This window comes from Platalea leucorodia, assembly GCF_965183815.1.
Source record: "Platalea leucorodia genome assembly, chromosome: 4".
In the NCBI taxonomy this organism is placed as follows: domain Eukaryota; kingdom Metazoa; phylum Chordata; class Aves; order Pelecaniformes; family Threskiornithidae; genus Platalea; species Platalea leucorodia.
The window spans coordinates 37,490,586-37,511,008 of record NC_138826.1 but is presented as its reverse complement, the minus strand read 5'-3'; the positions used below and the strand labels follow the sequence as shown (position 1 = coordinate 37,511,008).

General features: G+C 48.9%; 1 protein-coding gene across 1 annotated transcript in view; it reads right to left on the bottom strand.

The window, feature by feature from the left end:
• Nucleotides 1-20,423, bottom strand: part of COL13A1 (collagen type XIII alpha 1 chain) — a gene marked incomplete at its 5' end in the record, with an annotated part of 91,950 nt that overhangs the window by 67,889 nt on the left and 3,638 nt on the right. Inside the window, one exon of the mRNA XM_082311356.1 lies at nucleotides 16,204-16,273. Within this exon, the coding sequence (XP_082167482.1) occupies nucleotides 16,204-16,273 (70 nt within the window). The remainder of the gene's footprint in view (nucleotides 1-16,203; nucleotides 16,274-20,423) is intronic.

Sequence of the window (20,423 nt, the reverse complement as noted above, 5' to 3'; positions counted from 1 at the left end):
GATCAAAGCTACTGTGAACTAAGCCCATTTCATAGCTAAGCCCAGCCGGCAGACAGATCCAGAGCTCCTAGATCACCAAATTCCTCAGCTTTGCATAGAACAGGGAGCCCACATTTGTAATTAGCACCTCCAGATCCCGTGTGTTTTGAACCTGATCTTTCCGGGACCAGAGTGATCCCAGTGCTGGCATGCGGACTGCAGCACGTCCGCCCACGACAGGCAGCTCAGGAAGAGTCTCTCCGTGCCGGCATCTCACTGGAAGGCACTGGAGGGTTGTAAGCAACTGCAATCGCTGTTTATCCAGCTGCGAGGCTTGTTGAGCAGCGGGGGACGGAGGAGGGGACGGAGCAAAGTGTCGGGAGTGGACGAGTGGGAGGAAGCAGTGGCCTCCTGCAAAGAGGAGACCTCCAGAGTACCTTTGAAAACGAACATTGAAAAAACAAAGAATTCTTGTGGGGGTACCCGGGGTCCCTCCAAACATATGGCCTCTGGAAATTAGCACCATCTGCACTGTCCCTTCTCAGCTGCTCTGGCTTTTATGCAGATAGAAACTTTCCTTAAAGAAGCTCTGCCTTTCCTGTAGCCCAAGTGAGCAAATGAGCAGCCATGGTCTGCAGACAGGACGAGTCCACCATATTGCACATATAGAGGGGGCACACCTGTGATGAACAGCAGGGCTATGCCACAGAATCCTGTGCTCACTTGTCCTGCCCCGTGTCCCATTCAACCAGTGACTATCTAAAACAGAACTGCAATGACCCCTTTTCCCTCACCCACACAAAGAGGTAAAAAGCCACCCTCCACACTGTAGCCTCTTTGGGCTCAGAAGAAGGGATGCTTAGTTTTGTAAGTGCATCATATTTATCCTAATCTGGAAAGTCCCATGTCCCAGAATGTCAGATCTTAAAAGCTGGACAGTATTAGAGCGGGTCAGTGTGGTGTGAGACCTTCTGCTGATGGCAGAGATATCCTCCAGCTTCAGAGACAGCAATGCTCTCTGGACTGATAGGATCGTTCAAACGATCCCATCCATTTAAGGGCATTTCCTGACATCTGGAAAAGTGTCTGTTCTTAAAAGGCTCTCAAATGCTGTTGCTTAATTTTTTTTTTCCTCTTCTTGGACTCAGGCAGTCCAGTGTCCGCAATGTGGGTGTCTTCCAGCCTGCTCCAAAAGCTCACATACGAGGAATTTTTTTTCTGCTCTATAGCATACAAAAGATGAGGAGAACAGAAAAGGAACATAAAGACATTATTGTTGCTTCCTTGGGTCATCCTTACTACACACTTCAGCAGAAGGGGAGATGTAAACATGTAATCCATCCCTGTAAGGAAGTCCAGCCATTTCACAGACCCAGAAGGCAGCCTTAGTGAGTTAGAAAGATACAGTTACTTCCTGACATTCAGGACTATGTTAATTGATAACAAGATAGCTGTGGCCAGGCAATTAGTTATGAAATGCTGATTAAAATGTCAGCAGCCCGAGCACGACCTTACCCAGGGTGGCAGGGATCCCCTTGTTTGCGACCCCATGGGCATTCAGCACAGCATGACCCCATTTTGGAGCAGGCAGACCCCAGATGGGTGCATGGAGCCCAGAGGGTGGGTTTGGCATTCTTTAAAGACTGGCCATGCTGCAATTTTCACACAACAGATCCAGGGTACTCATAGTCTTTTAGAGACATCTTCCCTGCCTCCATCAGGGGACAAATGATATGAGGGGAGGTGGAGTGAGGATTAACTTAGAGAGCTGCAAACAAAACCGCAAAAATGCCATGTGCCTTGCTGTAATTCAATATTATTAGCTGTAGGGGAAATTAAAGACAACAGAAATCTTCAAAATAATAAGAAAAATTTTAAACTACAGTGATTACCCAAAGCACACCTGCAGAAATTTTGCTTCAGGTATTGTCAGCAATAGCAGACAATCTGAGACAATCAGGCCCTCCAGAGAGCACGAGTCCCTTGCAAAGGCCAGGCCCCTCTGTCCCCAAAACATCCCCCTCTCAGCTACACCCTTGCAGAGCAGCAAGAGGTTCTTCAAAGGATCGCAGAAATGTTGGACAGCAAAAAGGCTATGCGGATTTCACTGCCAAAAAATGTGGCCAACGCTAAGCTGAGGCACCAGGTTATGCCAGTCACTCAAGCTCATCTCTGAAATCAAACCCATGACATCACCGAGACTCGGCAGTTAATATCAGCAGCTGTTGAGGATAAAAGTCACTGCTCAGGCACTCTGAGCATCCCGGCGCACCACCACCAGCCCCTGCCAAGGAGAAGGCCTCAAGCACTGCACCCAGAGGAGAAGTCCATGGGAAGCTACGTCCAAAGTGAACAACGAGGTGGAGCCTAACAGGAAAATTAACATGATTAAGCAGCAGTCTCAAAAATAAAAGAGAAGGTCTGATAGTGGAGTTAAGCCACAGGCTCTAATTGAATCTCCAAGCATCTGCTTGTTTCAGGAAACATCTATAAGGACAACAGGAGTCAATAGGCCTCCAGAGCCAGAAGAATCTGATGAGGAAAATCCGAGCCATTGGCATAACCGCAGCAAGCCCATTAGGCGGATAATAGTCCTCAAAGACAAGGGTTCAACAACAGACAAACAGAAATATTCTGACAAACATTTGGGAGAGCCCCTTGTGAAAACAAAGGGCAGAAAAGGGCCAAGAGCAGATGGCCCACACGGTGCTGGCTGTGCCCAGGACGAACACAGCACCTCCGGCACTGCCGGGGGAGAGACAGTGGGATGGCCGACACAGGGCAGAACAATGCTCGTTTCGGGCAGGCATCCATGGGTCAGCAGCTCTTTCCAAGCAGCAAACAATCACATTTGTCCCTGCCATGCTGAAGCACTTAGCGCCACAGAACGCAGAGAAAACAGGGCTGGGAAGGGCCCCCAAGGTCAGCTCACCCGGTGGGTTTTCGCGCTTTGGATCTGGAGGCCCCCTCGGGCTTTTCCAGTAGCGGTGCAGACCCCCGGATGGTAAATTGAAACCGGATGGTGGCAGGCTCACTCCGCTCCGCCACCTTCTGCCAAAGAGCCAGCGTGCCCCCAGGCTCACACAAACCGCCAGCCAAAAACCGCTGCTCTTGACTATCCCCTTTCTCTTCCCCATCTGCCTCCCCTGAGCAAACCAAACAGAGATTAAAGGATTCCTGGGGAATGAGAGGGACACGAAATCGAGGAGGGAACATCTTCAAAGCAACCAAAGGGAAAAGAGTCTCTACCTAGCCCATTTGGGCAAATATTTCTCTAACCTGTTGCTGTCCTCTGGGGATGAAGACACCTCACTCTTCCCTAGTGATCTGACCCAGGCAATACCCATGCCCTGACTCATAAGGCCACATTTATTATCTTTCTTAGAGACTACCCAACATTTCCAGTGTTGTTGTTTAAGTCAGCCAACGACCTCTGATGCACAGCAAACTCGAAGAACAGCTTTTTTTATTTCTCTCCTTTTTGCGGTTACCTTCTATGTGTTTGAAGTCTGCTGTCCTGTTCCCCACAGCCTTCGCTTGCCTTTAGACTAAACAAAACCTAATTCTTTCAGTCTCTCCACAGAGGCCGTGTTTTCTGGACCTCTGTTCATTCTCGTTGCTCCCCCTCAGCATCCCATTTCCCTCTTGAAGTGTAGTTCTTTTAAACAGCAACCTGCTCTCCAGCTCACTGCATGAGTCAAAGGCAGACAGCTTGGTGAAGGCAGAAGACATGGTGTCTATTTACCCTATCGACAGGATCTTAATCACAGAGGGAAACTGAGTTCCTCCCTGTCACCACCTCTGCCTTGACCTTATCTTCTGAAATGTCACTTGTCCTCCATGAGCCCTCAAAGGCTCAGAGATTTCTTGCAGCGTTTCTCTAAGAAGCTGGTGCCCTCGCTGTCTGGTGTGACTGGCTCTCATGCTCCAGTGAGGAGGAAGCTCTCCTTCTCACTCACAATGAACTACTTCAACATTTTCTTGGTGTCCTTGATAGTCCCACCTCACCCTAGACTTCCAGGTTTTCATCTTGCACACCTATTCATTTTAAATCCTTCCAGCTTTACCTTTCTTCTGTCTTGAATTTCAGCTCGCTGAGGAGTTTATGATTTTCTTTAGTTGATCCCTTACTATAACTCCTTTGCACTGGGATGGTTTCAGCTCATGCCTTTAACAGAGTTTCCCTGCCAGACTGCCGAGTCTCCTCAACTTCTTCGCCAGCTCTTGCTCTCCAGGGGCACTACCCCACTAATTCTCCGGCTCCTTCTGTGTTTTTGAAGTCCACCTCAAACACCTGGACATTTCCACAAGCACCTCGCAACTCTTAGTCTGAAGACACACAACCAATGCAACAAGCTACCACTCCAATAAAACCCTACTCTTGGCAGAGTAGATGTTTGATAGTCTCTCTGCAGCTCCCACCCCATATCCTCTAACACATCCTATTCCATGCCAGGAATATGGAAGGTGGTGTCTGAAAGCTCTGGAAATCCAAACCAGTTTAAAAACTGCAGCTGGTTATTCAGAAGTCTGACATTCCTCCATCGAGGAGCTGACCGCTTCTTCAGCACTCGGTCAGGCCCTGCACAAGTCCTATTCCTCAGAGAGCTGCAGAATTAGGAAGGAACCACAGGAAAAAACTGGCCAAAATAAATCATGGCTGGGTAAAACAAAATACAAAATCCATGGCACTTTTACTTCCTGCTGAAAATTACAATCTCTCTCATAATGTGGTTGTCTGGGAAAAGTAGAAAGTTGGAACTTACTATAGCTAATGATTATTTAAATAAATTCTCTGATTATGCACTTAAAATGCAAATTATACATTTTACTCCCTTGTCAAATTGCACAGATTCATTTTCTTCCTATATCATTTTTGCAATTAGCAGCTGATTTTAATATCTAGTGCACTATTACTTTTTTTTCGCTAATTCTTGTTATTCTTCCCTCTTTTCCATCTGCTAACTCTTTTCTTCTTCCTTCCTCCTTCCAAAATACTTTGCAACTTTTATAACAGCAAATTCTGTCACCTACCAGGGAAGGAACAAAAGACCATTGTGTTCAATTTATCTTTTAATAGACTCCTTCCTCAAATACCTCATGGACTGCCAGTACTGTCTTCCAGACCCTGTCTCACACCCTTTTGAGTTATGAAAATGTTTGGGAGGGTCTTTCCTTTAACCGAGACATTTTTCCACCCGAGATGATTGATAGCTCCCAGTTACCACTAATTACCCTATCAGCAGTTGGACATAAGCCTAGCCACAGTGCTCTTCCTCCAGAGGCCAGCAATGCATCCCTGTCGCTCGTTATCCTCTTCTTCAAGGATGGAACAAACTGACTAATTAGAGACACCATAAATTCTTCCTTCAGGCTCTTTCCTGATGCGCTGCCTTGTTTCCAAACAGAGCATGTGGAGGAGAGCGGGGCTGATGCTAGTCCTTTCAAAAGGAAAAATGCGATGGGGTTTCTGAGCCCAAGTGGGTTTGCTCAGCATGTTTTATTGCACAGGAAGAGGAGAGCATTCATTCATTCATCCAAATCTAGCTGATGCTTTCTTAGCATGTCTCAAACTCAGACTTTTGCTTAGCTTGGCTACCCCCATGCAGGGCTCTGCCTGGTAGGAGCCAGGCTGGGGAAGCACGCACATATGGACACAACCCGCGTTGGCTAACAGGAATAAAAGGATTCATAGCTTTCCTTACCTAGAATGAACTGAGCGTGCAGATCCCTTCCCTGTTGCCTCCAGTTTGCTGCATGGGAAAAGCACGTGGAGAAACCCATGTGGAGGAGGAGGCAATGGCTGAATGCATGCCAAATCACGCGGGGCTGGGGACAGCGCATGCTCCACACCAGCCCTCGATCCAAGAGTCACATGTTTGTAGCTTCCCTCCCTAAAGAACCTGAGAGCCACTTCCCATCACTCTCCCAAGAAACTCCAGGACCCCTGCCCACTAAGAGTCAGGGTAATGCAATAGCAGACCACAGGGATCTATCCAGGATGGCTTTGAAATTCAGGGAGAGAAATATTCACAACCACACCCGATAATCCCCATCTCCTCCTGTTTCCCCAGAAAAAAAACATTTGCTATAAGCACACAGGTCATCCCTAAGCAACAGATCACCACACACATGAACTGGGGGCAAGCTACGAACCACGAGGCTACATCTTTCATAAAAGCCACATTTCTTTCCCCCTCTCTTTTCCTTCTGTTTTTAAGCCCAAATTAAATAATGTCACACAGGGGATGCCAAACAGCCTCGCAATACCACAGCTTCTCCCTGGGTTTCAGACAGGTCAGGGCCAGGTACATTGCTCCCTGGTGAGCAGTGGGCTGAGACATGGCTCCCTCGCTGTGGCCAGGGCTGTGCCAAAGACCCATAAGCTCTGTGGGGTGCTTTTGACATTCCAACCCCTCTTTCATCTGTGTTGCACTTGTATATAGTTGGGTTTAAGGGGGAGTTAATCTGTAGGCAATGGCTGCCGTTTTGGGAGACATAACTACTCCCTCTTTGCTGCCAAAATCCCTCTAATAAGGAGCTAATATTTAAAAACTAAATAAAAAAGGAAAAAAAAAAATCCCATCCCATTGTGTGCTTCAGCTCCGTTAGGGACGAGGCCAACACAAAAGTCCTAGCAGCTGCCGTCGCCTCCAGCAACATCTCCTCCCTTGGATGGCAGCGGCTGATGATGAGGAGGACAAGCAAAGAGCAGCCGCTGGGATCTGGCCATGTCCACCCAGTGCCATGTCCCAGTACCAGGTTCGGCCTCAGGAACACCCCTTCCCAAAGGCAAAGCACAGACCATGGCCCCACGGTCCTCTACCTGCTGCTGGTTGAGCCGCACGGCAAGGGGAGCCTGGTGTGGACGGGATCGCTGGGTGGTCCCCAGTGTAGCACACACGCTGCCCGGAGCAATACCAAATCATAATAAACAAGTCCCTTGCACAAAGCTCTGTCAGTTCAGATTCCAGTTCGGCTGATATAATCTTCATCTTCTCTTTGAAAGAAAGGAAAAAAGGAAAAGCAAAAAGAAAAAAACAGACATCCTAAGGGAGAGGAGTGAAGCAAGCGATGGATTGATACTGCCCGTGTATGTCTCAGCCCCCCGGCGTGGGGAAAATGTGCTGTTAATCAGCCACCACCCTGGGGAATATGCTGATTTAATTACCTCCTGCTTGCACAGTCCAGCTGCGATGCTGCTTGCCCAAGATATCACATGAGGAAGAAACAGACACTGAGCCTCGGCAGCCAGGTTGGAACGGGATGGGGGAGCAGAGCAGGAGTCACCCTGGCCCTGGTTTGGGGAGCGAGGAGGTGAATTGGTCTGGGGAGGCCGTGCGAGCGGGCTGCCTCCCAAACCCATATGTGCAAGAGGTAGAGAGCATCAAAGGGCACATCGCCGCCTCCCAGAGCCACAGGCACTGCAGAGGGGATGGATGCATCAAGGAGTCATCTTTCCCCTATCTGAAACACAACCTTATTTTAGGGGAAGCACAGCAAAGACGTGCAGTGGGCAACAAGGGGGTTTCCAGATAGGAAAGGGGAGAAATAGCCAGATGAAATGAAGGGGAGATGCCCAGTTAGCAGCCAACATGCCACAGCCCTCTCCCCTCACCGGCTGTGCAGCACAGACCCCGCACGTGAGCACATCTCTCCAACCCTCTGGTTGTCATGCCACTGGCATTTTGCAACGTTAATCTGGGATGTGTCGGAGCATCACTCTAATGCAGGCAAATATTTTCCAGGGCTTATGTTTCACAATGCTTATGAATGTCAAAGAGGCAGCGCACAGAGGGGCAGAGACCTGGTCCAGCTCCTGGAAGGGGAGAGCTGCATCAAGTGCATCCACCCAAGTAACTCACTGGACAGTGACTTTGAAGCAGCTTCAGCACGAGACGTGGGTTTCTGCTCTCCCACCTGGGGGACAGCCAGGATGTTTAATAATTAATGGCTGTACGCTTGCCTGCAAAGGCCGGCACAAAAAGCGTTGCTGCGTCTTTAACGGCTGCCAGCGATGGGAAACTCATTGGAGTGTGTGTTCGGAGGGGAAGAAGGTTAAGATGATTAACTGGTGCTAACAAGTTTAGGATGTGGAAGAAGTATTTTCTTGGACGTCCATCAAAGAGAGGATTGAATGTTCCCTGCCGGGGGGGTGGGGGGGGAGGCAGGCGGTATGTGTTTAACAGATGAGGTTTCTGCCTCCAAAGCCCGCCCAGCCCCGCATGATGCAACCTCTCCCTTTTAAACGCTGCCTCTCCCCCTGTACCATCAGCTGTACCTGTGGCCCCAGCCTGGCACAGGGGGCTGAAAGGAGATCCAGGGGAAGGAAAGCCGCCCCTCCGCTCTTCCTGTTGATCCGTGCCCTGGGACACCCTTTGGGCACCGGCAGATCAGCCTGGCCCTTGGTCCCCACCAGCGGGGGCAAAGGTGCAGGCGGACGCCCGGAAGAGCCAAGAGGGAATCAGGTATCACCACACCAAAACCCAACGCCCAGAGAGGAGGGCTCCTCCTGTTCCTCTTCAGCCCCACTGCAAAACCCCACTCTCTGCCCTGCCACAGGGACGCCAAACAGAGCCATCCCTGCCACTGGCCAGGCCAGCAGCCTGCTTTTTACATCCCCATTGCCCTTGAGCGCACAGCAGCAGCTAACATTATTGCTGGAGCAAAGTCCCCTTGCAAACAGCTTTGGAGCGAGCCACTTGGCGCCTGCAACATCTCCCTTGGCCAGTCCTGGGTATTTTTGGTGCTCTTCGCCGGCTGGCGGGCACCCACGTTTTGCGCAAGGGGCTTGGACGCCGCCGGGCGCCGTGCCCTGCTGTCAAGCCTGGCGGACGGTGCGACTCGCCCTCATTCCTCCGGCCGCCACAAAGCTGCCAGGATGGGCAGCACACACGAGACCCACGTCGTGGGGCCCGGACGTGCGTCAGCGGCTGACGCAAACCAGCCCGGCCATGTGCACATAGCCCAGGCCTGGGAAAAATCCTCTACCCCGGTAGCGTGCTCACACTGAATCAAAGCTGTTGCCGTACAGTAGCATTGCAATGTGCTCTTCGGGTTTCCCCAGCCAGCTGGGATGTTTTTGCCTTGCTTTGTCAAGGCGCTGATTTATGCCCATATGTACCATATACATCATAAGCACAGGCACGCAATGGTGTAAACACTTCTACCAAACATCTGTACACAAAGCCATCAAATATGCAGAAGCTCCCTGCTGCAGCCCTCAACATGCGTCCCGGGCACCCCACAGGCAACCTGTTGGGCCCTGGTCTGCGTGCAGGGTGCCATTTGCCACTAGACCTGTTATTCAGATGCGGCCTAGCAGGGACAGTAAAAGTCACGGTGGGACTGTTACCTGATATAAATCGGCACAGCCACAATGCTTTTCTCCTGCATCAATCTGTGCTTCGGGCTGGAGCCTGCCACGGCGGGTATCTGCTCCTGTGCAGTGCTGTGCATCCATTCCTCCCTCCAAAATTTCTGTCTTTCCCACGCATTTAATCCTCAATGTCTTTCTCTGCACCATGCCCTCGTCTGTAGAAGAGGTTAGTTTATCCCTGGTTTTGGATGGACACAAATGTTCACCTGTTTGCACCTTTGGGGAGAGCTCAGCCTTCAGAGCAAAAGACCTGCAGCAATTCTGTGTGTTCGGGGAAATTTCCTTCCGCCTTCTAGCCAGTTTAAAATAAAAAAAGCTTAAAATAAAAAGTTTAAAATAAGAAAGCACATAAAAGGACAAAGAGAGGAGCCCTAGGGTGTCCAGGAGACAGGCCTGAACATGGCAAGAGGGAATTATAAAAACAAGCAGATGGGGGTAAATAAACAGGCCACCCTCTTGCAGAGTACTTGTGCCCATCATCGTGCCTCAGCGCCTTCCCTTTTTAATGCATTGACTGTTTCAAACCATAGTTTGGATAAAGAGGGAAAGGCAGAGGTTTTTGCCTTCCTAACTCTATCAGCATGGTAGCACCATAAGGGTGTGCTAGCCCCTCCAGCCATTTTGCAACCTGCGCAGCACTCGCAGCTGTATTAATGACTTAGACGAGCTCTCTTAGTCCGCACTGTGACAACAACAGCAGGTTCATTAAAATCAATTAAATACTCCTTAATAAAGTCAGTCTAAATCCCAAACGCAGACTAAGCCAGATGAGTTGATGCTTAGAGGGATAAGGAGCATCCTTGCTCCCTCTTACCATCCCTCAGCCATGGATGTGGCAACCTCCAGGTGGCAAAAGCCCAGGCAGGGGGGACTCCTCGAGCCGCTCCGGGCAGTTGCGTAAGAGCACAGCTGCCTACGTGTTCGGAGAAAGAGAGTTAAGAGACAAAACAAACTGTTTGTTTGTTTTTTTCCTGAATTGTTCATCCCCATCTATTCATAACTGCTCACAGAATCCGTGGAATTCATTGTGTGGTATGCATCTTCAAAACAAATGAAACAACAGTATGCCTAAACCAAACAAACCCCAACCCAAAACACAGCCAGCAGGCCAGGGCGCATGAGTAACCTTCGAGGCTGAAGTGTGTGTATACTCTGGAGGGCCCAAAAATGTGGATGGGGGGGAATATATTTAAATTTCAGGGAATAATATTATTCCCAGGGAGATTTCTTATAAAGGGGGAAAAAGGAGAAGTATTTAAGCAATGATTATGCTGCAATTTTTCTTGCAGATGTGCCGTGCCATGGGGATGCTGTGCCAGCGAATTGCATTTTCTGACACGGCAACGTGCTGCTCTGGCTGTGGTGATGCCGGGTGCCCGTCCATGGCAGCCCAGGCGCTGCTCCCTCTGGAGCTCGGCTCTCCAGCCAGCCTGGCCACGAGGGCTTTGCCAGTGCATTCAAGGGAAAAAAGGCAATTCAGACAGCTCAAACCTTTTAGCAAGGAGTGACTGCTTGAGACAAACGTCCTTTTTTCTGATTTTTTTGGTTAGAGTTTGTCAAAAAGCAGCGTTTAGACACTTTTAAAGCAGAAAACACCTTTTGCATAGTCAGCACAGAAAACCATGCTGACTTATCATCCTGAAAAGGGGTCAAACACAAAACCGTAGCATTTCAACTGGTTCAATGCACCTCCTGACAGGAGAGCCACGGGGATGGGTGTTTCATTGCACGCTCCCACCTCATGTTCCTCGTGGCTCTGAGCCAGGGCCACTGACACGGCTCGTGGCTGCTGGCATTTAAATAGCTGGGGTGACTTTTCCACACCCTTGTCCTATGCCAGGGATCCCAAACACCTTCTCCACCTCTTGGGGCTTACCCGTGTGTTCAGGCTTTTAATCTCACAGGAGCTCTCAGATCTGTCCGAGCAACCCCAGCAAGCTGAAAAAGGATTGCATAAAAAAATGACAGCAAGAAAACATAAAAGCCACAAAAACAACCTGGCAAGAGGTGGAGCAACCCAGCCAGGGTGCGGGGCAGGGAGCAGGCAGGACTCGGGCACTGATCCCCTTTTTGGCTCACCTCCCCAGAGGTGTTTGGGGAGGAGACAAGGGAGAAATGGATGCATCCGCTTGGATGCAATATCCTGCCTGGGTGCTGTGGGGCTGGGGCTCAGCCCATGCTGCCCAGGGGTCTGCCCCTGCTGCAGCCATCCCTACCCACCCCCTCATCCACCAGCCTGGGTCCTGCCTTTCCCGATGTTTCCTCCCTCTGCCGGGCTGCCTGTGGGGCCAGGCAGGGGTCGAGATGTGGGAAATCCTGCTGCCTCCTGCCAGCTGGCCCTGCCGGTTCTGGGTGACACATCCTGGGTGGGAGCCAAAGCCCCACTGCAGCCCCACGCCGTTCCTTGCTGGCCTCCTCCAGCAGCTGCCGCTGTGCGGAGGCGTCCAGCCGGCAGGGGAGGGGTGTACCCAAGGGGGCGAGCAGAGGGCGAGCAGGATGCCTGAACCAAGTGTGCACACCATGTGGCCCACAGCGCTGGGGTGCAACCGGGGCCACCGCTGCACCTTTGCTCTCACGGGCCACCCTGCGAGAAAGGAAACAGCAGCAACATTTTTAAGCTGCAGCAGCTCCTGCTGGTATTTCTGTAAGGTCAATCGGAGCTGAAGAGAGTGGCCAAGCGGCTTTCCCTGCACCCCGGGCTGGCACAGATAGGGGACGTGGGCGAGGTTTTGTACAAGAAGAAATGCCCAGGGGACATTCCCTTGCAAAGCCTCAAAGACATTCCTGAGAGGACCCCAGTTCCTGGTCAATGCCAAAATCCTTGCAGCTGCCCCGCACCAGCCTCCAAGCCCCTGTAACAGCAAAAGGCACATTGGTTTGTGGTGGGGTGGTGCAACCTGCCCTCTGACCGCCAGTCCCGGTCCCTGGGAGACCACGGGGCTGGAGCTGCCTCCTCCCGCAGCCCAGCTCCCTCCTCTACCCCTGAGTGCTGCCACGGGGAGGGATGGAAAAGCCATTCGGCATCCCTCCGAGCTGCTTCCCTGCTTGCACGGCTGACTGCCTCCAGCGCTGCAGGCTCCCAACCTGCCCAAGGAGAAACCGGACCAAAACAAGCATTGCGGGGGCAGAGGGAAAGGAGCCAGCCTTTTTTTTTTTTTTTTTTTTTTGTTTTGTTTTGTTTAAGGGATATTGAAGACTGGAGGAGAGAGCCAGCAGAGTGAAAAACAGCCACATGGGGACCGTGAAAATAGGAGCTGAAGAGAAGAAGATGGGAAAGGTCTAATAAAGAGAGTCACAGTATATAAAATACACAAGCACCCACCTCCGCCAGGAAGGCTGTGGGAGGGGGTTTTGGTGGTAATCCCTGGCTGTTTGAGACTGTCCAGGCAGACAGGGTCTGGATCTGCAACTGGGTCTGGATTAGACCAGGAAAGCTTAGGTTTTCACGCTGTCAACCTGAAACACAATGCTTTTCCCTCGCAGCATTTTGTTATTATGTGGCAGAAATCAAGGGAGGTCAGTTGGCCGTGAGAGGATCCTCCAGCCTCAAGTAGCTCTCCCAAGCTCTCAGCCACATCCAGATCCCATATGGAAAAGAAACATTTCCCTCATCTGAGCAAAAGTCACAAGGGGAGGCTCGCTTCTAGAAATCAGACCCATGGTCCCACCAGCATCTGCTCATCCCCAGAAAAACTCCCCAAGTCTCATCCTAGCACACAATGACCTCAGATCAAAACCTGCGCTGAGCTCCCTGTCCACACTTGGCCCTGGCATGGCACAGGGTCTGGGGGTGGTGAATAGCTGGGTACAGTCATTGCTGCTGTTGAGACTTCGGGGCCCCTTCCCAACCTGTAAGAAGTTGTCCCAGATCAGTCTGGCAGACAGCAGGAACAGAAGGAATCACATAGGTTATCTATCAGATGAAGGAAATTGAGTCATTAATTACGCAGGAAGGTTGTGCTAACCTTGGAGGTTGTGTTCTCCACACTGAGACACCGCTGGAGAAGCCCACTGCGACCTCTGAGCTCAAAAAACACAATGCCAAGGAGCGACATCTCGCTCACAGGTAGTCACACCCAGGCCCAGCCCAAGTGATCTGAAGTAGCAGCTTCCCAGCCAAAGGAAACTTATATTTCCTTATCGTTTGCTATAAATACAGCTGCGCTGTTTTCCTGACCGTGTTATTCCTACAGTCCTTATCACGTGGGCTCAGATAGCCGCAGCACAGCCACACACTTCACAATCTTCTTGCTTCCCTATTCCCAGCTTTTCCAAACCATTTAGGTTCACAACCCCCTGTGTCCTGAAGCTCTTCTATGGCAATGGGTGACCCTGCCCAGGACCTCCACATCCGTACTGAACAGGTCAGCAAATGAACTTGTCTTCCTTTTCCCCTTCTTTGCCATGCAGGGACCTGGCTCACAGTTAGGGATGAACTCAAATGTCACTTCTGATAAACATTTATTTGTGGTGAGGAACATGATGTGTTTATAGGCAGTGGAGTAGGCCAGTGAGAAGCAACGGGCATGCGCCAAGTCTTGCAACATCTTGACACTTCTCAGTGCTTCTCAATACCTTGGTCTCCCGCATGGGTCACGCTGTCTGGTCCTTAGGGCATTTTAAACACAAGGGAAAAAATGCATTGGGGAAAAGGATTCCCAAGGTCTCGGGCTGGAAGAGAGATCATGTTGAAACAGCACGACAGTGCTTTCAGGTGGCCTGCGTTGCATCAGCCTGGAGACCAAAGGGAAACACCCTGGAGCAAAGGGTCTGAGAGGAGACAAAGGCTGGCTGAAGGTGCCTTCATTTCTGCACTGCCCAAAGCCAATCAAGACTTCATCTGCCACATCATCAGCTTTGGACCATCGCTTCATTTCTGTTGACGGATTAGCTGGCAGGGTGGGGGTAATTTTTACAAATAGTTTCTGTACCCATAGGATATTTGATGAAGACAAGCAAGTTCAGCAGGTAAAAAGGAAGCCTGAACCTTTATGAGATGTTTATTATTATTGTTCTCCTGAATCAAAGCTGTCCTTCAGAAATACTATGAGCTTAACGGAATGAGCTGGCACCTAAGCATTGTGAGAAATGCAGCACCGGCTGTTGCTGTGGCTTCACAAGGGATGTGGGTATCTGCAACTAAGTATTATGATCTTGATGCTGAAATACTTGGGCGATTCATCTATCACACACATGGTGTAGGGGGTCACATTCAGATGGCCTCAGAAATCAATGAATCTCTTTTTTCTCTGCTCTGCATTCAAGTTCTAAGTTTCCACCTCCAAGCTGGCTCAGAAGCACCAGGAGGATATTCATTCCTGTGGTTTTATGGCATTTATATGTCAAGTCTAGGCAGGAACTTGAAAATGGAGTAGAGCTATGATTTGTGTTCCCATTGAAGGGAAAAGGTTGAAATTTAAAAACAGTTGAACTCAGTTTTGATCTGATCATTGGAGAAGAGACACTTAGAAGATATTTCATTTGTACTGTATTTTAAATTTAAACCAAAATAGTTCCTGTTGCTTCTTGCTCGGACTAAAAGGAAAGTCCAACAGTCCTGATCTGGACTAGTCAAATCAGGCATTTTCCAATGTTCTACAAGTCTGGATCCTGGACTTCAGTGCTTTTCCATCACAAACCTGTATAGCTTTACCTCTTGCTTTTACAAGCTGCTACATTACAAATCCATTTTAGTCTGACAAGAGACTGTACCTCCTACGTCTGTACACAGGTCTAAATACACTGATTACGAGACAACATTACCTACAGCAAAGACAGACCCCTTCATCATTTCATCCACCACTATCCCACTGTTGACCATACTTAAATACAGTTTGATATGCGTACCACCAGACACTATGAAAGACCTCACATTGGGCACCAAAGAGAACCAAGGGAGAAAACACAGAAGGTGAAAATGCTGCTTTCAGATGCTCATCCAGACACAACTTTCCCTGCCTCTTTCTTTTCAAGATGAGCTTCAGCTACTCAGTTTGGATATACACATTCAAAGTCTCCCAAAACTCCATCGACTTTGGATGTGAGTGGTAGCTGGCATTTCTCTATTTTTTTCTACACAGTCAAATGCATCAAAAGACAATGAGGAAGGCTGCATGATTCATAGTAATGGAATGAAATGCCATTCACAAATGTTTTTTCCATAGCAATTTGTCATTTATTGTATTGAAACCACTTCAGAAGATGTGTCTCAAAGAGCCTTTTGATATTAGCGTGATTAAAAACATAACGCAATTAAGCAATCCCATAATATTTCTGTATGTTATATGAGCGGGACCTTGAGTGACCACTTCATTCAACCCCCTGATAAATGGCCACTTCTAACAGAAGGCTGTTATTCCCCAAGATGCCTCAGATAGTTGTATAACACCAAGGAATTCAAATCTTCTTACCCCAGAGGCATTTTGGCTCACCAAAATTTAGCTGTCCAGCTTTGGTGTTGGGTCTAGCCTATGTGTCTCAAACCTTCTCAAATCAGCCAAGAAAGATGCACCTCTCAAGAGCCAGTCTGCCTACTTCAAAATTGATGTCTAAAATTAACAGGAACATTTGCCCTCTAGATGTATCTTTGTCTCTTTATTGACTATCTAGATGTCTACCTGCACATCTATTGCTTTTCCTGCTGTTTCTGTCATGTGCAGAATTAGTATTTACGTATGTACCCGACTTGTTACACACATCTCTGTATTGCTTTCCTATACCTCAAGCACACTGTTACACAAGCATGCATAACTTTGCATTCATATACTACATGGCATTAAAAAAGCTTTCAACAAGAGGTTGACAAAGAAGGCCCTTCCAAAGTGCTAGCCATCCCAGATCCCTACCTGCCGGGCAGTTGCATCGCTGGTGTGTGTCTCGAACTTCTCGATGTCTTGGCAAGTGGAACTTTAATTTCTGTCAAGGGAGGAAAAAGAGCAAAAGGATTCATTAGTACTGTTGAAACCAAAGCCTCAAATTCTTGGAAAAGTGGGAGTGGGGGGTGCTGCCCAAGTAGAGATGGGAGAGACAGAGCAGAATAGTTTGGGAACGAAAAAAGGCATTAAAGTTCATAGTCTTTAACTACAAATGTGGGGTTTGATTGGAAGCAGGCTGAGGGAGTTTCGTAATGGCCTCCAAATGTGGTCCTCCTGACAGGCATTACAAAATCAAGAGCCAGCAGTGGCGAATAAAGAGGTGACTGTGTCCTCATGAGAAAGGCACATTTCTCAGAAGACCCACTCAGCAGATGAAAAATGGAGATCTGAAGCAGATACTCTTCCCCCTTGCAGCAGACTCCTTATGCTCACGGAGACACCTGGATGGACAGAAGGGTCCCACTGAAAAATTGCGGCTGAAGGTGGCCTGAAAACAGCAACGGCATTTCCCAAAACTTTCAGAGGCTGTGAAGCTTGATTTTCTGCAAGTGCAGAACAAGACAAAACCTATCAAGAGCTTCCACAAGGGGGGATCATGTCAAAATGTTCCTTTCCAATGAGTTTGGATTTCTAATGGTGCCACCGTGTCAGTCTCCTGCTCTCTAGCCCCATCTGTGTAACTCTTAAAGGGGTGATAAGAGTCCACCTGAGGCCACCGCATCTTTCCTCACTGGAAATGTCATTAAAATTGACCCATGTCCTGAGCAAAATGCACTTTAGGGACAGCATCCACACCACCCCTCATACACTTTATTAAAATAACTGTGATTTAGTGAAGAAAATGCAAATCAATCCAAATAAGTTATTCATTAATGCCTGTGAACTGCACTTGGTTAATGATTTGAGATGACTTGAGAAGACTGAGCTGCTGGGGTGCCTGTGCTAAGGAGTCACTCCCTCTTCCCTTCTAACCCTCAAGCCCAACTCTTCATCCCAGTTGCATCTTCTTATTGTCCGACCTACTTCACAACCAGGGCCAACATTTCAAAAGAAATAGGCTTATGTTGGGCTCAACAGAAGCCCATGCCCAGTATCATAGGGAAATGACTTGATTTTCACAAGTAAGTGAGCACCTTCCTGCAAGAAGGCATCAGTTTGGGGAAAATTTCTTTTAGAGAGGAAAAAAAATAAAGCAACATATTTCTGCCTGGGATGAGGGAAGGCAGAACTGGCTGGAACACATCCACTTTTCGCTTTGAAAGGACTGGCTTCCTTATTGCAAGTCAAAATCAGTAAGGGTTGTTGTGACTGACTAGAAATTGAATATTTTCAGAACTTTTTTTTTGCATGGTAGACTGAAATGTTTTGATAGTGAGTTGATTTGATGTCAGGGCAAGGAGAAGCTTTCACATGAGGAGAATTGCCAGTTCCCATACAGCATTTTATCTGTGTTTACCTTCTCAGTTTAAAAGCAGAGATATATGAATCTTTGTATTTGGGCACATTCCCATCTAGCTGCCACCCCCAGATGGCATGGCTCTGCTCCGCAGCACTGCCTGGCTTCAAACATTTTGTGCTAATGGTCAAACATGGGCACAAATAGGACAGCAGAGCCTTTATTTGGATACTCGCACTGGTATGTAGACATACACGTTCCCATTTCCATCTACACGTGTGCCAACCAAAATGTCTGAACACGAGACTGCCACATTTGGGTGGGATTCTCATATTGGGGAATCGGGCTTAGCACAGGGAAGGGGTGATGGTTCACACAGGCAGGAGCAGAAAGTCATTTCCTAACCAACGAGGGTCTGACACACTGCAGACAGAAATCTGCAAGGAAACATGCAACAGATCCCTGCCCCACCAAGTGCAGAGGCACCCCAGGGGCCAAAGGGGAACAGCCGGGGGAAAGGCAGAGTTCAGGTTTGCTGCAAGAAGCCTTGGCTGGGTTGCTCTGCCAGCACACAAGTTGAGGAGCAGCATAACTGGACTTACCAGGGGAAGTGATGACCCAGCAGGACTTGAGCGCAACCAGGAGAGGAACAGGAACGATAGCATTTCCCCACAACTATCTGCAGGGTTGGGGTAGTGGAAACACCTGGGACAACTGAAATAGCCTTCTCAAGGATGGGGGCCCCTCAGCAAGGAGATGCGGGTGCTGTTGGGCAGGGCTAGGAGCACACCCCCAAGCACTGGTACCATTCAGCCATCGTGCACTCACTGGCCTTGGGCATCTTCCCCATCCCTGGCCATCGGAGTGCCTCCCTGAAGCCCAGGAGCTCTGCACATCCCTGGGGAGTGCAAAGGGCAGTGGTGCCGTGGGATTGCTCCCCTTCAATGGGAGGCAAAACCTACCAGGAATTTAGGAGCGCCTGGAGTTCAGTTTCCTGCACAGTCTATTAAACAAACATTGACTGCAACAGAAAAAATCCTTGGCTTCTGGAGACCTCAGTTCAACTTTGGGTTGAGATGGTGAAACAAAATGAATTCCCAGCCTTTTCTGCTTCCCTCATTACCACTGTGCAAAATACCGCCTGATCCAACACGAGAAGCTGGCTTTGCTCAGGAGAGCAAAAAGAAAGGGCTTTCCTTTAAAACTGGCCTTTCGAAGAGAAAACTTCCATTCCCAGGTAACAGAAAACCATTCCATTTTAGGGCAAGGTTGACTCCTGCAAGCAAAAATAAAACAATGTGGTCTCTGGGAATCTAGTGTTTGTGATCTCCTTTCTGGGACCTGGGGGTTTGCTTTTTCACCTGAGGGACACCTAGAGCATGAAACATCAGAGCAGCAACTGGCTACCTTTCAGAAATGCTAAAAGCACTTCTTACAGAGAGGATTGGCTTGTCACCATAGCCTGCTTGCTCTTGCCTGTCATGTTTTCCAGTGACATAACGGCTGCGCCTTCCCCTGCACATATGAAAGTGGATGAAAAAGCCTTTGCCAGCACTGGGGCCACAGCTGACCAGCTCCCACGTGGGGCAACATGCACCTCTGTGTATTTAGGAAGCCACCACACATCGCTGACTGTGGAAGAAAGGGGAAAACCCTCTGTCTGCAAGAGGGCAAGGGCAGGAGGGTCGGGCTGAAACACATGCTGGCAACAGGCAACAAAGCTAGCACGGGCTTTTCCCGCGGGTTTTGCTAACTCACTGCTAGCATGACAGGACAGGGCTGGCTTGAGTGGACAGAGCAGTGAAAGCAAGACCTCTTCTGACATTAAAGGACCATGGTTGTGGCCTCCTAAACCTTGCAAGTGCCTGTCTATTTTGGATGGGCACTTGAGATTAGGTGAAAGAGAGGGCACTTCTTCAAAGGGGGCAGATTAATAGCTCTTTAGCAGACCTAGTTGTTTGCAGTCACCCGGGGAGGTGAAATCATTTCCCACCACTATCTCCAACAGCTAAAAGAAACATGTCTCAAATAGATAATCTATTACAACCCATCAGGAGGATTTCAAGGGCTGGTGGTTTTGTTAACTCTCATTGTTTTATCTCCAATTTAGCTGTTTTTTCTTAAAGGCCCAGCTCCTGGAACCACGGGACCATGTGGCATAGAGCAAAAGCAAACAGTGAGCCCTCCTAGATGGAGCAAAAAGCTTGGAAATAACACCATCTAGGTTCAAGGATTGCAGGCAGCTGGAAGGAAACAGGACTTAGCTACAAGAGCAATTGGAAGAAAAAAATATATCTCATGATTTTGGGGTGGAAAACACTAAGCTAAAGATCAAGGCAGGGGATGCTTAGAGCATCTTGATGACCCTGGGAAGCAGAATTGAGCAGTGTGCTTTGAGACACTGAAGCAAAAGAAGGAAAAAAAAAGCTTTACATTGGGAGGGAAAGGGATTTTTCAGGTGTCCCTGCTTTGCTCGCATAAGTAAGGAGAGAGTCCCAGGGAAATGAGCCTATTGGGAAAGCAGTGAGGATCAATGCTCCCTCCCCATCCATGGCACAGCCCCTGAATCCCTTCAGAATCACTAAAGGCAGAACAAATACCTTCAACACAACCCCCTGAGAGGCTCATCACGGTGCAGAGGGGCAGCTGGTCTTCCCCCAGGCTTTACAGGATAACTGTTGTTGTGTTGAACACACACACTTCAATTTCTACAAGCACACAAATACTGTGTTGTTGGGTTTTTTTTGTTTTGTTTTGTTTTGTTTTTTACTAGCAGCACCGAATCCATCCTGCT